The 16866-nt window shown below is 35.5% G+C and overlaps 1 protein-coding gene across 1 annotated transcript; it reads left to right on the top strand.

Annotated features, from left to right (window-relative positions):
- The first annotated feature begins 306 nt into the window (after window positions 1–306).
- Window positions 307–16419, top strand: LOC139152460 (neurofilament medium polypeptide-like). The gene is made up of 9 exons (XM_070725578.1): window positions 307–465; window positions 1817–2709; window positions 3546–3813; window positions 6659–6726; window positions 8402–8545; window positions 9493–9575; window positions 10602–10722; window positions 11469–11594; window positions 13947–16419. The coding sequence occupies exons 2-9, from the start codon at window positions 1878–1880 to the stop codon at window positions 14078–14080; spliced, it is 1776 nt and encodes a 591-aa protein (XP_070581679.1). The 5' UTR covers window positions 307–465; window positions 1817–1877; the 3' UTR covers window positions 14081–16419.
- Window positions 16420–16866: the final 447 nt, after the last annotated feature.

Genomic DNA, 16866 nt, shown 5'->3' with positions numbered 1-16866 from the left:
AAATCACGCAACGCATTAATGTGTTTCTGTCAACATTGATACGACAAGTGTCCGACAAATGTTGAGATTGGCACATCGCCAGGCAAGTCCGTTTAATGCTGTTTAACATTCCTGATTTTCTGCGCGACGCAAGATGGTATCATAATAAATATTACATTTCGCATTAAGATCTTATATTGATATATCATTGAATAAATGTGACTACCAAAGGTAAACAAACCGGTTATGCATTCTAACCATTAACACACATCCGGGGATTTGAACCTTTGTACCGGGCCTGTCAATCTTGTCACGCCCCCTAGCGACAGACAGCTTCTTGGTGACGAGAGGAATGGCTTCCCCTTTTCGTATGCTCGAATAGCCACTGCTGCACTCAGTCCGACTGTCATTACGATTTCATCGTATCGCGGTTGAAACGAATCTCTCGTAATTCGCACTTGCATAAGTTTGCAGAAGCAGGCAACGGTAAGTTAAAATCGCCTCTGCTCTGCCAGAGTGAATATTCACCCACCAAGCAGTGCATAGAAAAGATCATGTTAACATTGTGTATAGCTTTGGGGCCATTGACAATGATTATTGTTACGCTGTCTGTATTTTGATATGCGCAACTGGCATCGGTTCCCAGACACTTCGCACCAAAACCACTTCGCACCATACCATCTCGTCCCATACCATTTCGCACCAAAACCACTTCGCACCAAAACAACCTCGTACCAAAACCTCTTCGCCCCCAAAATCACGTTGCCCAAAACCATTGCGCCCCTAAAACAATGCCACTTCACTCCTCAATTTATCGCTAACCGTTAAAAGCTGAAAATAACCAACCACTGCCTTTGAAGTTTTAATCACCTTTCTATCATTCCCAGGACTGAAATCTTGAAATTGTACACATTTCGAGAAAATGACATCGCATCGTACAATAACGCGCACGGCACCTGAAATGTACCATTAAGTAGTTTGCGTGTTTCTACCGTATGGTTTCATGGAAGAATAAATGGTTCGTGGTAGCCAAGTTGCAGGTAAAAACAACGTTATGATACATCGTGGCATCGATGTTTTAGCGACGAGTTGACGGAACTATACTTTAGTGAAGTGGTTTTAGTATACGAGGTGTACTTGGGGCGAAGTGGCGTTGGACGAGGTAGTACTTGGGACGAGGTGGTCTTGGTGCGAAATGGTTTTGGGACGAAGTTGTGTGGGGCGAAGTGGTTTTGGTGCGAAGTGTCTGGACCCCAACTGGCATCCGCCTTGGGTAGTTGGACATCAATATCTGAAAAAGACATTCAGCAGTCTATCTGTGTAGCTTCAAATCTACTTGACTTCAGCCGCATGATTACATGTACTTAGCTGTTAAACCATTTTAGGCCTCGGCTTATTGCATGTCCAGAAAAGATTTTCACCGCATCTGAATTGTGCGGTTATGTAAGAATTAAGACTTTCGATTGACAACATTCGGTAACTCCTTAAGAAGTATGCTAGGCACGACTATACTGTCTCCCGAAGCATATTTGAAATTTCTTCAGTCAAACCTGTTGCCACTGACAAACAGTTTGAGTTTAATAGTACATGTCACAGCGTATAGGCTGATGCCCATTTCGGTGTAATGTGTCGTGTGTTTTTCTATGGTTCCGGTATCTTTGACCCACTTAAGAAGCCATTGTGATAAATAAAACGATTAGATATCAGTCAACCAAACAAGTATTGTTCACAACCGTCTTTTAATAAACTGTTTATATCACGGTATTTGTTTACGATCGTTCTTGAGCAAAGCGAGTGATTGAAAAAAATAGCGTTGATTTTCTTGAAATGTTGACAGCTGAAGAAACATGGAACAACACCCGACTTAAAACTCAGAGCGTTGGCGTTCTCAACCCAAGATGGCGGACCAGCAAGTGGAAGAAGGCCAAGTTAATGGGGCCATTAATGTTGACAATGGTGAGGACCAAAAGCAAGAGACTGCGAATGACAATGGCGTTGCTGTTGTCGAGGAAACTGCAAAAGAGGGTAAAAATCAACCGGAAGAGAAACAGGACAGTAAGAAGAAAGAAAGTACAGATAATGGGAGTGGGGATGTAAAAGAGGAGGGCGATGCAGCAGCCCAAGGAGAGAATGTTGCAGGGGGAGAGACAGAGGCAGGAGATGGAGGAGGGGAAGTAGTGGCGGCATCAGCAGATGAAGTTGCCGAGCAACAAGCTGGAAAACAGAATGCTGAAAAAAGTGATGCGGATACAGCAGCAGAGATTAAACAAAACGATGAAGCTGCAAAACCTGAAAGTGAAGTTCAACCGGAGCAAAATGTAAATGAGCAGGAGGGTAGGGAAGGTGTTATACCTGATGAACAGGTGATAAAGGGTGATGACGTTGTGGCCGACTCACCCCCTGCTGATCAGGGGGAGGAGGCTGTGAAAGACGCCCAGGAAGGAAATGAAAACAAAAATGAAGCAGACACAGGAGAAGCCAAAGAAATCATACAAGAGACAACTGAACTTGAAAATAATACACCCATCAATGATGGGAGAGATAAAGGCAAACCTTGTGCTGAGGATTCACCCAATACTGTAAAAGATGAATCACCAAGGGCAACGGAGCCGGTGGAGGCAAAATTACCGCTGACTGAGGAGAACCTGAGTAAGCTTGATGATGAGGATGTGGTAGATAATGCAAGAATTGAAGAATATTTACAAGATCATGGAGTACATGACAAAACAGGTAAGCGAGGGGCAGGTGAAAGGTTAGAAAAAACTCTTTTTGGACCCACTGGTGAGTAATTAATGGCAAATCAAAACATGTAAAAGAATCGTAATAAGCCTTAGAAAAACTTGAAGCTTGCAATTTATCTTTTGGATGATGACGTGAAATGAAAAAATACAGTACTAGGAATTTACAAATCTATTTTTTAATGATTTGATCACATTTTCAAGTCATGTATTACCAGTGCTGCTGAGGTTAAGGTAGTACACACCTCAAAAGTGAAAGACTTAAACTTTTGCTCAAACTTTCCTCAAGGAATCTTTCAACCATTCACCTTCAAAATCAAGAATAAAAATCGGGGGTCATCGTGCAAATTTTGGTACTAGAGAAACAAATAACTCAAGATTTACCGATATTTAAAATTAAAAATGGCTGCCATCCCCGTGTTAACTCTATGGTGAAAAATAAAGTTTTTGAATTTCGAAAAATTAAGCCAGTGAAAAGCTTTGTTACACTGAGAGCTTTAAAATTAACCCAAACAAATGGTAGATCAGAAAAGAATTGTAAAAGTTTGAGAGTCCGAATATCTGTCCCTGAGGCGCATTCTACCTTAAAATGTTCTATTCTTATAACACACTGTGCTTGGAACATTGGAAAGAAAACTTTTAATCACTTTTACTGCAGCTGAAGTAGTACCTTCCCTACAAAGAAATTGTGGTCAGCATTTAGTCTAGTCCAGATGAGCTCTCCTGTAGCTTTGAAATAGTAGTGTATTTCCTATCATTGGCTTTTGAATATATTTATATTTATACATTATTTGAATACTTTTTTTCACTTTCCTACATTTGCATCAGCTCCATCTTTACCAAAGATAAGTTCAAGTGATCAGAATCTGATCTCAAGAGGCAGTGAGAAGAATGAAGACACCCTGCTCAATATGATGGTCACAGGTCACCAGAACCAACTCTACAATCCCAATGCAGTCCACGTCCCACAAGTTTCCAAATCGCCAAGATCCAGGAATGGGAAATCCAGAGGGGATGACGGCAGGGTGTCCACTCATTTATCAGGGAAGCTTCCCACTTCGGTGATGAAAATGTCCACGGTAGTCCTGTCTGCCAGGTGAGTATTCATGTGCTTAATTCATCCTCTGTTATTCTCAAAGTGGTAGTTGAAGTATTATATAGACAGTACTATGAGTATATCAATCCATACACACACACACAGATACACACACACACACAGAGATACACACACACACACACACACACACACACACATATATATATATATATATATATATATATATATATATATATATATATATATATATACAATATTTTTGTATGTTTATAGAATTAGAATAAATTGTATGTATTTACCTACTATGCTAGCAATACTTTATGTCAAAGGGATAGAAGCTGTAATTAGTGATATTGCTATCATATTTTTTCGAAAAAACAAGTTCAATTTCATTTATCTCAAGTTCTCCCAACATTATATTAAAATTCAAAAGAAAATTAGCGTGTCAACATCAGATTATTTATAATACAGAATTTATTCTAGTCTGGATAGAACTCAGTTGTTGACATCTAAAAAGCTGTGCTGACAAGTTTAATACTAGCCATCTTGACGTGATTTGTCAGTAGAACAAGAAACTATTTTATAAACAGAACAGAAATACTGGATAATATGTCAAAAGTTTCAGCTCATGGGGATTTAATATACCGGTAATACTCATAAAGTATATTAAACTTGATTTCAGTGATGTATTATTTTCTTTTTATCATACATTATTATTAATCGCTTTTTAAAAATTAAATAACAGCTATCTTGTCATGAAAGTTATTTCTTAAAAAATGTGTACCAAGTAGATATGATGTCAAAGTGTTCACATTTGTTAGATAATACTCGTACATACAACTGCAGAGAACTGTGATACTTTGAACTTTGAGAATAGTATAGTTCTAAGTCCTTAAAAATGATGAACGATCAATCAATCAATCAATCAATAAATGAACAGTCTGAATCACATCATGGATTGACCCATTTGATCAACTACAAACAAATGTAGCATCTTTCATTTTCATTACAAAGGTTTATACGACAATATTTTCCCTCTTGTTGTAACATTCAAGGGCAAAATTAACCATGGAAGTTGCACAGGGAATCAATAAATGTAGTTAAGCGTGGACCATAAAGAACATAAAATTGACACAAAATACAGAAATTTTGGCAACACTAGTAGGGCAATTGAAATTTACCGACCACAAAATCCTACAATGTTCCTTTGAACCAATCTTAACATGTGATTCATGGTTTGGTAATCAATACCAGCATCTTTTGTTGTCTTTGTGAACAAAGCTTTGAGTACATGCAGTGTGCTAAACTTCTCCGATATATTTCAAATGACCTCAAGACAAGTACACTGACCCCTATATGCTAATACATTGTTGCTAGCATTTGATACTGTACACATTGTCATCACAACCAGTTGACATTCTCTGTCCATCATGTCTGTAGCATTTCAGCTTTTCATTTCCATAGATTGTCAGATTATTTTTATTTATCTTTCTTGCTTGCAGATTATAATTTAAATTATATTAAATTCAGTTTCCTAAAGTCTATAAAACACACAAAAGTGCAGTCGCAATTGCAGAAGTATATCTTCTGTATACTGCGTTTCATCCTTTTACCACCATAGTTTTGCCCAAGGCTATATGGTCACTGTGGCCGGCCTTACAGGAAATTGAGGGTAGACAGATTATGTAAAATTATACAAAAGCAAGCCTTGCTAGCTCCAGCATTGAAGCCCAATTAAACCCCTTAATCCACAAACCTGTATGTGTACTGCTGTAGATTAGGTGACCTCGCTTTCTTCAATGTCAGGGCTTGATATACATGTAACAGATTATGTTCTACAGGGTTTAACCTCTGACATCGGATACCTTGGCAACCAAGATATTCATGTCAAAAATTTGATGGGCTCAGTTTCCAGTGTAAACATTGAAATTATTCAACTCTTCAAAATTCATGTCACAAGTGTTAAAATCCATGCCGTTTTGTGCTGTGTAACAGTTAACAGCTCAAAATTAAATTACATGTAGGTGATGTTTTTTGTCCGCCACTTTATAATTATAGTAAGGATCAGCAATTGACATCATCTACATTTCCAAATTAAATAAACAGTCGCTGATTATCTTTATAAATATTTTCATCATTGTCATTGTCAAGTATCAAATTTTTGCTTTCTTTTTCTTCTTTTAATTTAGCATTTGCCCTTCCAGAGTTTTATTAATTACTTTTCTGGGAATTCATTCATTTTCACAGTTTTTTTAAGTTATTTCATAGCAGCTGAATATTCATGGAGATATAGCATTTTGAATTTTGAATTTTTAAAAGCTCAGGATGTGACAGTGAAACTTTAACTTGGGTGTCCAATAACCAGGACACCTAAATATTTGACACACTGTTAATATTGAATTGCTTAAAATTATTTGAACTTCAAAATTGCTCCTACATCCTGCGTTATTAAACCCAAAGGCAAAAATTAAGGAATTAAGTTTTCTGTGTTCATGAAAACAAGATGGCGAAAATTTCATTTACACCTTAGACCAGAGGGATATATTCCTGAGCTTAGACTTCAAAATCAGTCATACAAGCACCAGTCCAGCATGGTATTGTAAAACTTTGAGAGTCCAAAAATCTGTCTACTTGAACTGATTCTGTTTGACAACCAAGTAACCATGAATTACTTTATCTTCAATTTATTTGCCAGGCCCTTACTGTACCCCTAGAAACCTGTAATCTGATTACTAAAACTTTATAAATCCTTTATTTGTACTGATAGCTGTCCTCTAACAGAGAATAACTGACCTGAAACTACAACATTTCCTAGCTGTAAAACATGTTTATTTTCATATCAAATAAACAAATTCAGTGATGTTGTTAAACAAATTAATTACAGAAAAAGAGCTGCTATTAGCAAAGGACCTAGTGTGTATTATGAAGAAAGAAGTCACCAGAAAGTAGCAAGTAAGTAATATTGTTTTGTTCAAAGAAATAATTATTTTAAAGCAACTACTTCAGTACAGGAGTATACACAGTCTTCTATTTTCTGCATTTAGTTATTTATTTTGTGTTTTATTTTTACTTTTACTACAGCATTGTTGAATTATCCAACTAAATTTTTTAGAAACATTAAAGCCCAAATAGCTGCGAATTTTATGCATTATTTTCATGATTTTCGTTTCAAACCAAAGTATGTACGTGTAAATGTGCTAACTGCAGGACATGCAAGTATCCCTGCTTGCTGATTTGGACTATGTCTACAAGTTTTAACAGGTTAAATAATAAACGGGTGCTGCACTCATAAAATGGCATCTCAAGGAAAAGTACAAAAATGCAGTATTTCCTGCACATACACATCGTGATCATCAAAGAAACAAGCATGATGCCATTTACTTGAATGCACAACAGCCAACATTTTGTGGTTGTAATCTTTATTTTCTCTGTCGAATGATTAGTTTTTGATGATGGGGAAATCTAAACTGATGTTAAAATATTTGAATTTACATGCCCCTTTTGACACTTATGTGCAGCTATTGGGGCTTTAATTAACAAATGTTCCCAGTTATCTTTCCTTGGTGTACCATGACGGTCTAAGTGTAGAGATGGTATATATATTGCTTGAGTTCCCAAGCTGTTAAACAAAAGTCCTCAACACTTTCTGAAAACAGCAAAGTGTAAGCTTCCATAACTGTGATGTTGTTTACTTTAAGCAATGAAAGCACCTTGGGTGACCCAACAATGTTTATGAGGGTTTGTTGGCATTAATTTCCCAGGGGACTTGGAGTAAAAGGCTTTAATGGTTTAGTTCATAAATTCTTGTGGCATTACCAGTCACCACATGATCAGAGCCTTGGCTTCAAAAGTGTTGACTATGTTGTTCTGAATAATTTTAATCAGTTAGAGCTTGTTGATTGCAAATATTAGTAATATTGATAAAACAGGTGCTTCTGTATGTAGATGTACGCACATACAAATTTCACTGGCTTTTTGTATGATCATCAGTTTCATCATTTGCCAGGCCGTTATCGTTAAGAATTTTATTATACAATTTCACATATTGAGAAAATAAAGTTTAAAAGATCTTATCTTGTGCTCACCCAGTGAAATTGCTCATCAAAATCCAAATTTTTGCCATACTGTCATGTACATTTTTTTTTCAAATGTTGTATTTCAATTTGATAGATTGCTCGCGACATGGTTTTCAATGAAGTATCCTGTGATTGGTACAAATCAAACACATCAACATGATATTGTTATAAAAATTTCTATACTTCAACTTTTATGTTGAATATATACAACTAATACTTTTCATCGGGAAGGGTCAGTTTTATTGGACTTCTAGAAATCAAACTACAGAATGAGGATTTCTTTAACTTCTAGTAATTCGACAGGGTTTAGTTTGACCCATCAAAGTTCTCAGTCGCTGACCAGATTAACATTTCAAAACAGAAAAAATCATTTGTGTGATCAAAATAAAATCAACTAATCATCATGGCTAAAAGTATACGGTAAATGTAAATAATCAAAAACAGCTTTTAGATTTGCCTGCGCCTGATCAGTATTGGATCTCGTTATCAAACTACATCTGTCACCATACCGGCAGAATAGCAATGTACTTCATTCCTTCTATTTTGTTTAGCATGGGATGAATGTATGAACAGCAGACCTCCACTGAGGATAGACATGGAAGGCCCTGGACCATGGTCATATTCACCAAGGAATAAACCACTCTCAGAGACCAATGCTCCAGAATGGACGTTTGGAATGCGACTTCATGAAAGATGTAAGCACATTTCGTTAATATCGGTATATTTGAAATAACTACTTGATTACATAGGGATAACATACTCTACTTTTTGCATACAATCTGAAATATTAGATATAACATTGTAACTATAGCTGTGATGGCCTGATAGCCTAAAAGGGCCAGCAGCTATAAGTATTTGATGATTTTTTTCTCTATTTTTGCTTTTTTATGTCAATAGCAGCGTTTGCTTGTTGTACTCCCCAAAGCATGCTGAAACACCCACTATTCAGCTTGGCAATACAGTGTGTATGGGTGTAAAGTACACTGTTATCGTTCTCATGTGAATTTCAGTCAGGACTAAAATAAACTCGTCAACAATAACAATACATTCTATAAAAATACACGCTGAGTTGAGAAGCTGAATACTGTGTATGTCAACATACTTTTAAGAAAATGCAGCTGTTGACATTCCAAACAAAAGTAGGGAAAAAGATCATCCTAAGTCAGAGCTACTATCTGATTAATCTGTTTTGATATTTTTGAAGCATTTTAGTGGTCTATGGTTGTTTCTTTTCATGCTTGGTCACATTGACATGTCAAGTCACATGTCAGCATACATCGACACATAGCAACATAAATATGCAGGAAACACAAGAATGCAATTGCATGACACACTCTCCATACGCTAACATTAATATGTACACTTCAAACGACTTATTACAGCAATTTATTGTGTATTCTGGAAGTTCTAATGATAGCTCTATCATTAGATTTCAGTATTTCCAAACTCTCATTGAAGGGAGGGAGTTTGAGATCAAACATAATGAGTTTCATATGCCATGCATGTGTTTTAATGCATGTCCCTTTTATAGCTTGGAGCTTTTTCTTATCAAAAAATTTGTATTATGTTTTGACATCTAACAATTCATTGTATACAGCAACCATATTCCTATAATCTTTTTCCTGTTTTCCATCCTTGACAGCCGGAGGTGGATACAAAGCATGGCATAAGGAATGGTACCACAGTCCGGATAACTACACTCATAGGCTACGATTTGATCAAAAGGTTAGTGAACAAGTACTGTAAGGAACATTTACTAAATACTTTTGTTTGAAATTTAAAAATAAGTTGTGTAAGATTTATGTTGACATGAGGCCAAGGAACTATTTCGTAGCAGTATTATGAGAATTTCATAATATTTCTAAGAGTAGAAATGCAATAGAGAAATAGAGCTTTCAGGAAAATATTGATGACAAATTTGAAAAAAGCATTTTCAAGTGGTTGTCAGTAGTGGTATTCAGACAATTAACAGGCTTTAACCAGGAATAGTAATTTCATCTTTGCAGAGAGAAAAAAAAATATTTCTTTTGGATGAAATTTTGTCTTATATCTTCTGTAAATTTTGAACCAAAAATTATTGGCTCACAGAATTCCAATATAAACTTTTCCCAAAGCTTTCACAAGTTAATTTGACTTTCAAAACTGAACAGTTCAACTTTCACTATTGTTCAGGCAGCTTTTCCAATGATATTAAAGTATTTCAAATTACAATAATATACCATGCTCAGTGAAGTTAATATGCACCTTGAAATTGAAAGATTTAAATTTTTGCTCAAACTTTCCCTAAAGAAACCAGAAACCATTCCCCTTTGAAGTGAAAAATAAAAATCAAGGGTCCCATGTAAAATTTAGTACTACTAAGACAAACAAATTAGACTGGCAATATTTAAAGACACTTGAAATCCAAAATGCTCACTATCCCTGTGTTAGCTCTATTGGGGAAATTTTTTTTTGATTTTTGAAAAAATAAGCCAGTGAAAACTTTATTTACTCTGTGAGCTTTCAAATGAGCCCCCACAAGTGGTGGATGAAAAAAAGTATTGTTAAAGTTTTAGAGTCCGAGTATCTGTCTCCAAGGTGCATTCTATGTCAAGGCACGATAACCCCCGATTTTTATTCTTGGTTTTGAAAGAGAATGGTTACAAGATTCCCTGAGTAAAGGTTGAGCACACTTTCAAGGCGCATATTAACTTAAAACGCACTGCAATGTTACACTGTGATGTTTATCTTTTGTACTCTTTTTTTCTTCAGTGGCCCACTCCTGCTACTTACAACATTGGCACACTGGTTGGGATAAGACCACAAACAAAGCCTTCAACTCCGTCCTTCACAATCATAGGGAAAAGAGGAACATTTTCAATTGCCAAAAGGGGTAAGTCAGTCACATGACAGTCACATGACTATGAACAAATCAAATCTCACAGTGATGTGAAATGAATTTTTGATAAATTGACTACAATATGAGAAATCAATAACTGAGATGTCATGAAAGTGATTAACTGTCCAGGTTATACTTTCAGATTATATTTATACTAAATATTTAGACTGATTAGTTTAACAATTTAAAGGAAAATATTTGTTCAAACCATTGTCATAATTTCATTAACACCTGGCTGACAATGTGTAAGTCTTTAGGGAATTGCATTAATACATTGTATTATAAAAACATAAATTACTCAAGTTTTACCTAAAACCTGACCCAGACCACTCATCCTAAAATTTAATATGCTAATATTGGTCTTTGCATGCCAATGCACAAGGTATTTGAAAAAGAAAAGGGTCAATTTTGGAGTCAATTTGGATCAAGCTCACTACTTGAATTTAACTATCAAGTTTTAATACAATATGTTACCCTAGTAACCATTTGATTTCATCCAAATGCACATCATGTAAGGCATTTACAGTTGGTAATTTAAGACAGAGATAAGGTAGTCTCTAAAGTTGAAAACACAAGTGCAGGATTACAAATGAAATAGGAATCAAACATGAATCTTTGGAAAGCCTCTTGAAAAAAATTCTGATAATCCTTTCTTTTAATGTTTTAGCCTCATTTGACTTCATGTAAATACATGTATGTGTTTTTGCTCTAAATTGTTGTTTCCAATTTTCTTTTTACAGGTTCAGACAAGGAGCCAGGTCCCAATCAATACAACCGTGAAAAAGCTGACAGACTTGTATTGAGAACAGCACCAGCATACACCCATAGTCTGAGACACCGTGGAACTACTTTGTGGTCCAAATCAGGTAAGATCAATAGATGATTAATAGTAATTCTGTCAACCCTAGTGAAGAGAGAGAGAGAATACAAGTGTACACGCTTGATGCAAGCAAGCATTTGAATAAACAGGGAGAATAAATGAGTGATGGCAATGACATTTTGATATTCCATTTGACAAGCCACATATGCATCCATTTTGTTCACTTAGATTAATTACCTTGAATCTTTAAAAATTACTATTAATGTATTGAACATGGTATCCCTATTGACAATTTTCAAAAAAAATCAACTGAAATTGGTATGTATGAAAAAAATGATATATTTATTTTATTATTTTTGTCTTCATTTATTTGTTACTGCATTTATTTATTTGTTTGTTAATTTCTTTCTTTTTCGTTTTAATCTAATGCACCATTTACTTTTTTGCTTACATTCAACAACAGGTAAACCAGGTAATTATACACAAACAATTTGAACCCAAGCACAAATACTGCTGCTTCACAAAGCAGTCATTTTCTCTCACCCCAACCATCTATTGACCAGTAAAATTTTTACCTTTTTTCCTGAAATGTTGGCTTTGTCAAGATTTCCGTTGTTGTGATCTGATTGATCAAGAGCAGAAACACAAGTTTAAAGTGAAATTGAAATATTCATGGAATACTGCCATGTGATGGGCGGTAATTTTCAAAGTAGAATTTGAGAATCTGATAAGTCAATAAGCAGGATATTGAGATGAGACCTTCCTCATGTACATCATGTAATTTAACTGTTTGTGTTTAGAGAAGAGAAATTCTCATTATCACTAACAGCTTAATATGCGAGTAAGTGTTACATTGGTTGCAGGATGATGCCAAAGTGTTTGTCTTTTCATAACTTTGTTTTAATGTCTTATCTAATATGTCAACAATCAATATTTGGCACTGTGGTTATGAGGAAAAGTAACAAAATCAAGAAAAAAGGGGAAAACGGTCACGACACTCCGAAGGTTGTTATCGTTTGAATTGATAATATTCTAGGGAGTCAACATAAAGCTACACACGCATCACTTGACTGTACCCTATTCATTAGTTTTGAATGTATCCATCCCACACTGGTGTGCTCAGTTTCCAAGAGTGCCAGTGAAAATCGTTTTATCTTCTGAACCTCAAAATTCACCAGGCTATTGAATTATATACTTCTCTGAAAAACCACAGCTCAGTGTTCTATTGATATATATGACATAATCTGCATCAAATATTGACTTTTGATCCATTATCAAATAATTTATGAAAAATATGTTATGAAAAGACACATTTCACTTTAAAGGCACACTTCTTGATCAAATTTGGCACACTGGAGCAAACTCCATTTTCGCCGAACAATATGGAAAGTTCTGACTAGCAGCCTACATCGTTATTTTCACACTTGTTTATTACTAATGCCCAGAAGAGCTTGATCAGCAAATTTTTGAAAGAAATCAATTGGACAGATACTGTTAGGTCAGCTATTACCAAAGTGTTGTCCTGACTATAAGTTTGCACAACTTTGTCTGAACCAACCACCAATCAAGAAATGCCTGTAAGGGCGCCCTCTTGCAGCAAATTAAGTAACACTTACTCCAAAGCTCAAAAGTCACTGAAGTTCATTTTGCGATACTTGAGCAGAATGTTTTAATGATTGAGGGTTTGTTAGAGTCAGTACACAGTAAAAGCTACCGTACAATCACAGTTAAAGCCATCAAGAATCACTTTGACAGAAACAGACTGAAAGTCTGTGTTCTCTTTACTGTTAAATTTAAACTTTTGTCACGTAATGAGCAGTACATTTATTTCAGTGTTTGTGGTCAAAACAACATGAAAAGTTTATGGCTTTAATGCAAGGTGGCTGTTATAGGTGACTTCAGAAATTTCAATCATTAAAATCAAGGAATATTTACAAAATCCATTAAAATTTCTGTAATACTGAAATATTAACATCATTCTTTTTCTATTAACCCTTTAGCATTGTGTTACTAATGAAACATCTGGTAAATCTTGGCTCACTCATGTCATCATTGTGTAACTAACAAGTTCATAAATCCATTTTATCACTAAAATGTGGAATCGTCATAATAATTTCTCTGGCAAAGATTGACCATAACATTGGTTAATAGGGATGAAGGCTGATATTCCTCCGCCAAACCCATGTACTTTTTAAAATTAATTGTTCCGTTGTCTCCATAGTTGCTGTGAAATTGTCATCATTTTGTAATTCTTTTTCCATTTTCTGTCTTTATTTGCATCAATGGTCCATTTAACTCATTACTTCTTAATAGGTTGAGGGTTAATGCAGTCTTTTTCATGACAGAAAAAATGATATCTTATAGTTTTCCTTCACCTTTCATGAACTTTCTCTTTCAGAGCTGACGCCCGCACCGTGCAACTACAACCCTAAAGTGTCGAAGATGGCGTACAAACCACACAATCCAGCTTTCACAATCCGTGGAATACGGGGTGAAAAACAGCATCAGTTGGGTCCACATACAACACTCTAGGATGTCAAAGATAACACCTATCTTGAATTTCCGTCCAAAACTTTCCCAAAAATTTCCAGAATTTACACATCTTAAATTCTATCAGCTGGCAATAGTGCTGTGATCAAAAATATTGGCGTGTGTGTTATTTATGAAATAATATGAAATGGACTGTAAGTTGTGAAATTATGTTTATTGCAATATCATAGCAGTAAGATATACCGTCCACATTGACTAAAATTTATTTGATAACGTTGTCTTGAACCACATTGTTAACATTAATGTTGAAATGCTACACATGAGTGGAGCAACGGGCTCAAGCGCTGAAAGACCTTGACTAGAATAAGAACTTCATTGACAGATCTCTATGGAAACAGACTATTGGTCAGGTTTTTCATAACCATAGTTACAGGAATGACTGATGTGACAATGTTACATTTAAGGTGTTACTATGGTAACCATGGATATGTCCAGTAGGAGTAAATTTGTTGATTTTTAAAACTTGCATTTTTGAAATAGATGAACTATAGTGCTAATTATGTTATGCTGTAAATATTAAATCTGTACATAGTCAATCTATTGGAATTTCAGAATTAGATTTTATCATGTCTTCTTTTGATTAGTGTAAAAAGTGCACCCAACCTTATTGAATCATGTACATGCAGTAAATCATCTTTTTTGGCAAAGTCGTTGATATGTTACAATAATTCTTACAATTGTATCATATGTCATGTCACAGTGGTGGCAGCCAGCATTGTAGCACATTTTGCCAGTAATCTCTGTTGTGATTGGTCAATTGAAGGTCACATGGGATGTAGGGCTTGTCATTTTAGAGATGATAAGCATATACAAACAGTCAGTTGTTTTGGGAAAGGCTAACCCAACTAGAAAACAGATTGGCCAGCTGTTACTGTGACAAGTCTGAAAGCAATATCTATACATCTTCATATTCATAAATGAAGATTGCAGTGTCATCTTTGATTAAAGACGTATGATAGCAGAGAAATTCCTGTATTTTCCTGTGAGGTAACATGAATAAGGTGTGTTTTAAAATACATACTGAATGGCGGTATTCAAGTAACAGCACGCATGCAGGTTTTTGTCTTTGGCTAGCGACTCACCCCACAAAAAGTCTTCTCTTCTCTCAAGAAACAGACTACTTTCATGACAAAAATACATGCAGTCCCTCAGGGAAATATGATGCTGTTCTCCTCAAGGCAAATCAATATGTATATATGCTGTTTAGCAGCAGCAAAAGCACTGTAAAACGATCTGTAAATTTCTTGATCTCTTTGGCTTTTTTAGTTGAAGAACAAACTCTTGTTTTGGAGTCATTTTTTACTTCACGTTTTTTAGGAATTTATAATCTGCTTCACTGTATCACTGACATCATTGCGTCGCAAGAAGAAATTCTGACTTTCAAAATTCTCACAGAGTTGCCATGGGTTTCAATAAGTCTTATAATATTGTAAAATCCAAGAATCACCAGTGATTTGCATTACATTTGTATGAGTGGATAAACTCGTTGTGTTTCCGTCATATTTTTGTCACTGTCATGAAATCCACACAGCAGCATTTTGAGTGCCTCCTTTAAAAGTGCTGAGCAGATATACTGTCATGGCAAGCCTGTCCACAAGATGTATATAAAGGTGTATACCAAAACTGTCAGCATGAAGTCTGAATAGTAAGAAGTTCTTTGAGTTTTAAGGAATCATGTATCTAAACGTCCTACGTGTTAATAATATTTGTAAATATTACACCTCATACACCACCTATGGAGATGCATTATGATGCTAGGGTCAAAGTTCATCCCAGCCAAGCTAGGCACTTTTGGCTGTAGGGCAGCCATCGGTGTAAATAATGTAGAGGTCTCCTGTGCAAAATTGCATCGCAAGATTTTTGTGTTCAGAACATGGACTGTCTACTTAAGCATATTTTGCCTGTATTTTATTTGAGTGCAAAACAAGCGAGTCTGTTCACAACAGAGGTAAAATTCCGTCCAACATTAAATTGTGAATTTATTTAGTATTTTGTATGAATGTGGCAAAGTTCAAGTGGGGCACAATTGTATTGGCACCCGTATGTTCGTGTATTTAGGTTATAATATGATCATGTATCAAGAAATGGCGATTTTTACAAGGACCCGAATTTGCTAAAATTTGATGTTCCGGAATTATATATTTCAGATGAGATCATCTTTGTACTTGAACTTATGAACTGATTTGACATTTTTGAACCTTTACGAATGTAATGCATTATTGATGTTTTGTTGTGGTTACAGGGTTTCTGTTTCATATCATTGTAATGGTTGCTTCTGTTTGTTTGTTTGTTTATTTTGTAAATAAAAATGTTTCAAGTAATTCTACCCGTCTGTCTTTTGTTGAACAGCCCATTAACACAGTCTCTTCACACTTGCAGCTGAAATTGTATTAAGGTAGTATGCACCTCGAAAGTGAAGGACTTAAACTTTTGCTCAAACTTTCCTCAAGGAATATTTCAACCATTCTCTTTCAAAATCAAGAATAAAAATCGGGGGTCACCGCGCAAATTTTGGTGAAAAAAAATTACCCAAGATGTACCGTTATTGGAAACTCAAAACGGCTGCCATACCTGTATTAACTCCATGGAAAAAAATAAAATTTCGATTTTAGCCGGAAAAGTAAGACGGTTAAACGTTCTCTTACAGGACAATCTACCACAAGTGGTAGATCAGAAAAGAATTGTAAAACGTTTTAACGTCCGAATATCTGTCCCCGAGGAGCATTCTACCCTCAGAATAACACCAAGAATGGAGAAAATCAAATCAG

The sequence above is a fragment of the Ptychodera flava genome, chromosome 16 (genome assembly GCF_041260155.1).
Source record: "Ptychodera flava strain L36383 chromosome 16, AS_Pfla_20210202, whole genome shotgun sequence".
NCBI classification, from domain to species: Eukaryota; Metazoa; Hemichordata; class Enteropneusta; family Ptychoderidae; genus Ptychodera; species Ptychodera flava.
Note: the sequence above shows the minus strand (reverse complement) of the source record. Positions and strands in the feature narration are given on the sequence as shown.

What these genes read in the sequence shown, in the direction of transcription:
- LOC139152460 (XM_070725578.1), top strand. Translation starts at nt 1,878, where the DNA reads ATGGCGGACCAGCAAGTGGAAGAAGGCCAAGTTAATGGGGCCATTAAT. An exon ending in ACGGTAGTCCTGTCTGCCAG is followed by an intron (nt 3,814 to 6,658) that starts GTGAGTATTCAT and finishes AATTAATTACAG; the next exon opens with AAAAAGAGCTGCTATTAGCA. An exon ending in AATGCGACTTCATGAAAGAT is followed by an intron (nt 8,546 to 9,492) that starts GTAAGCACATTT and finishes CATCCTTGACAG; the next exon opens with CCGGAGGTGGATACAAAGCA.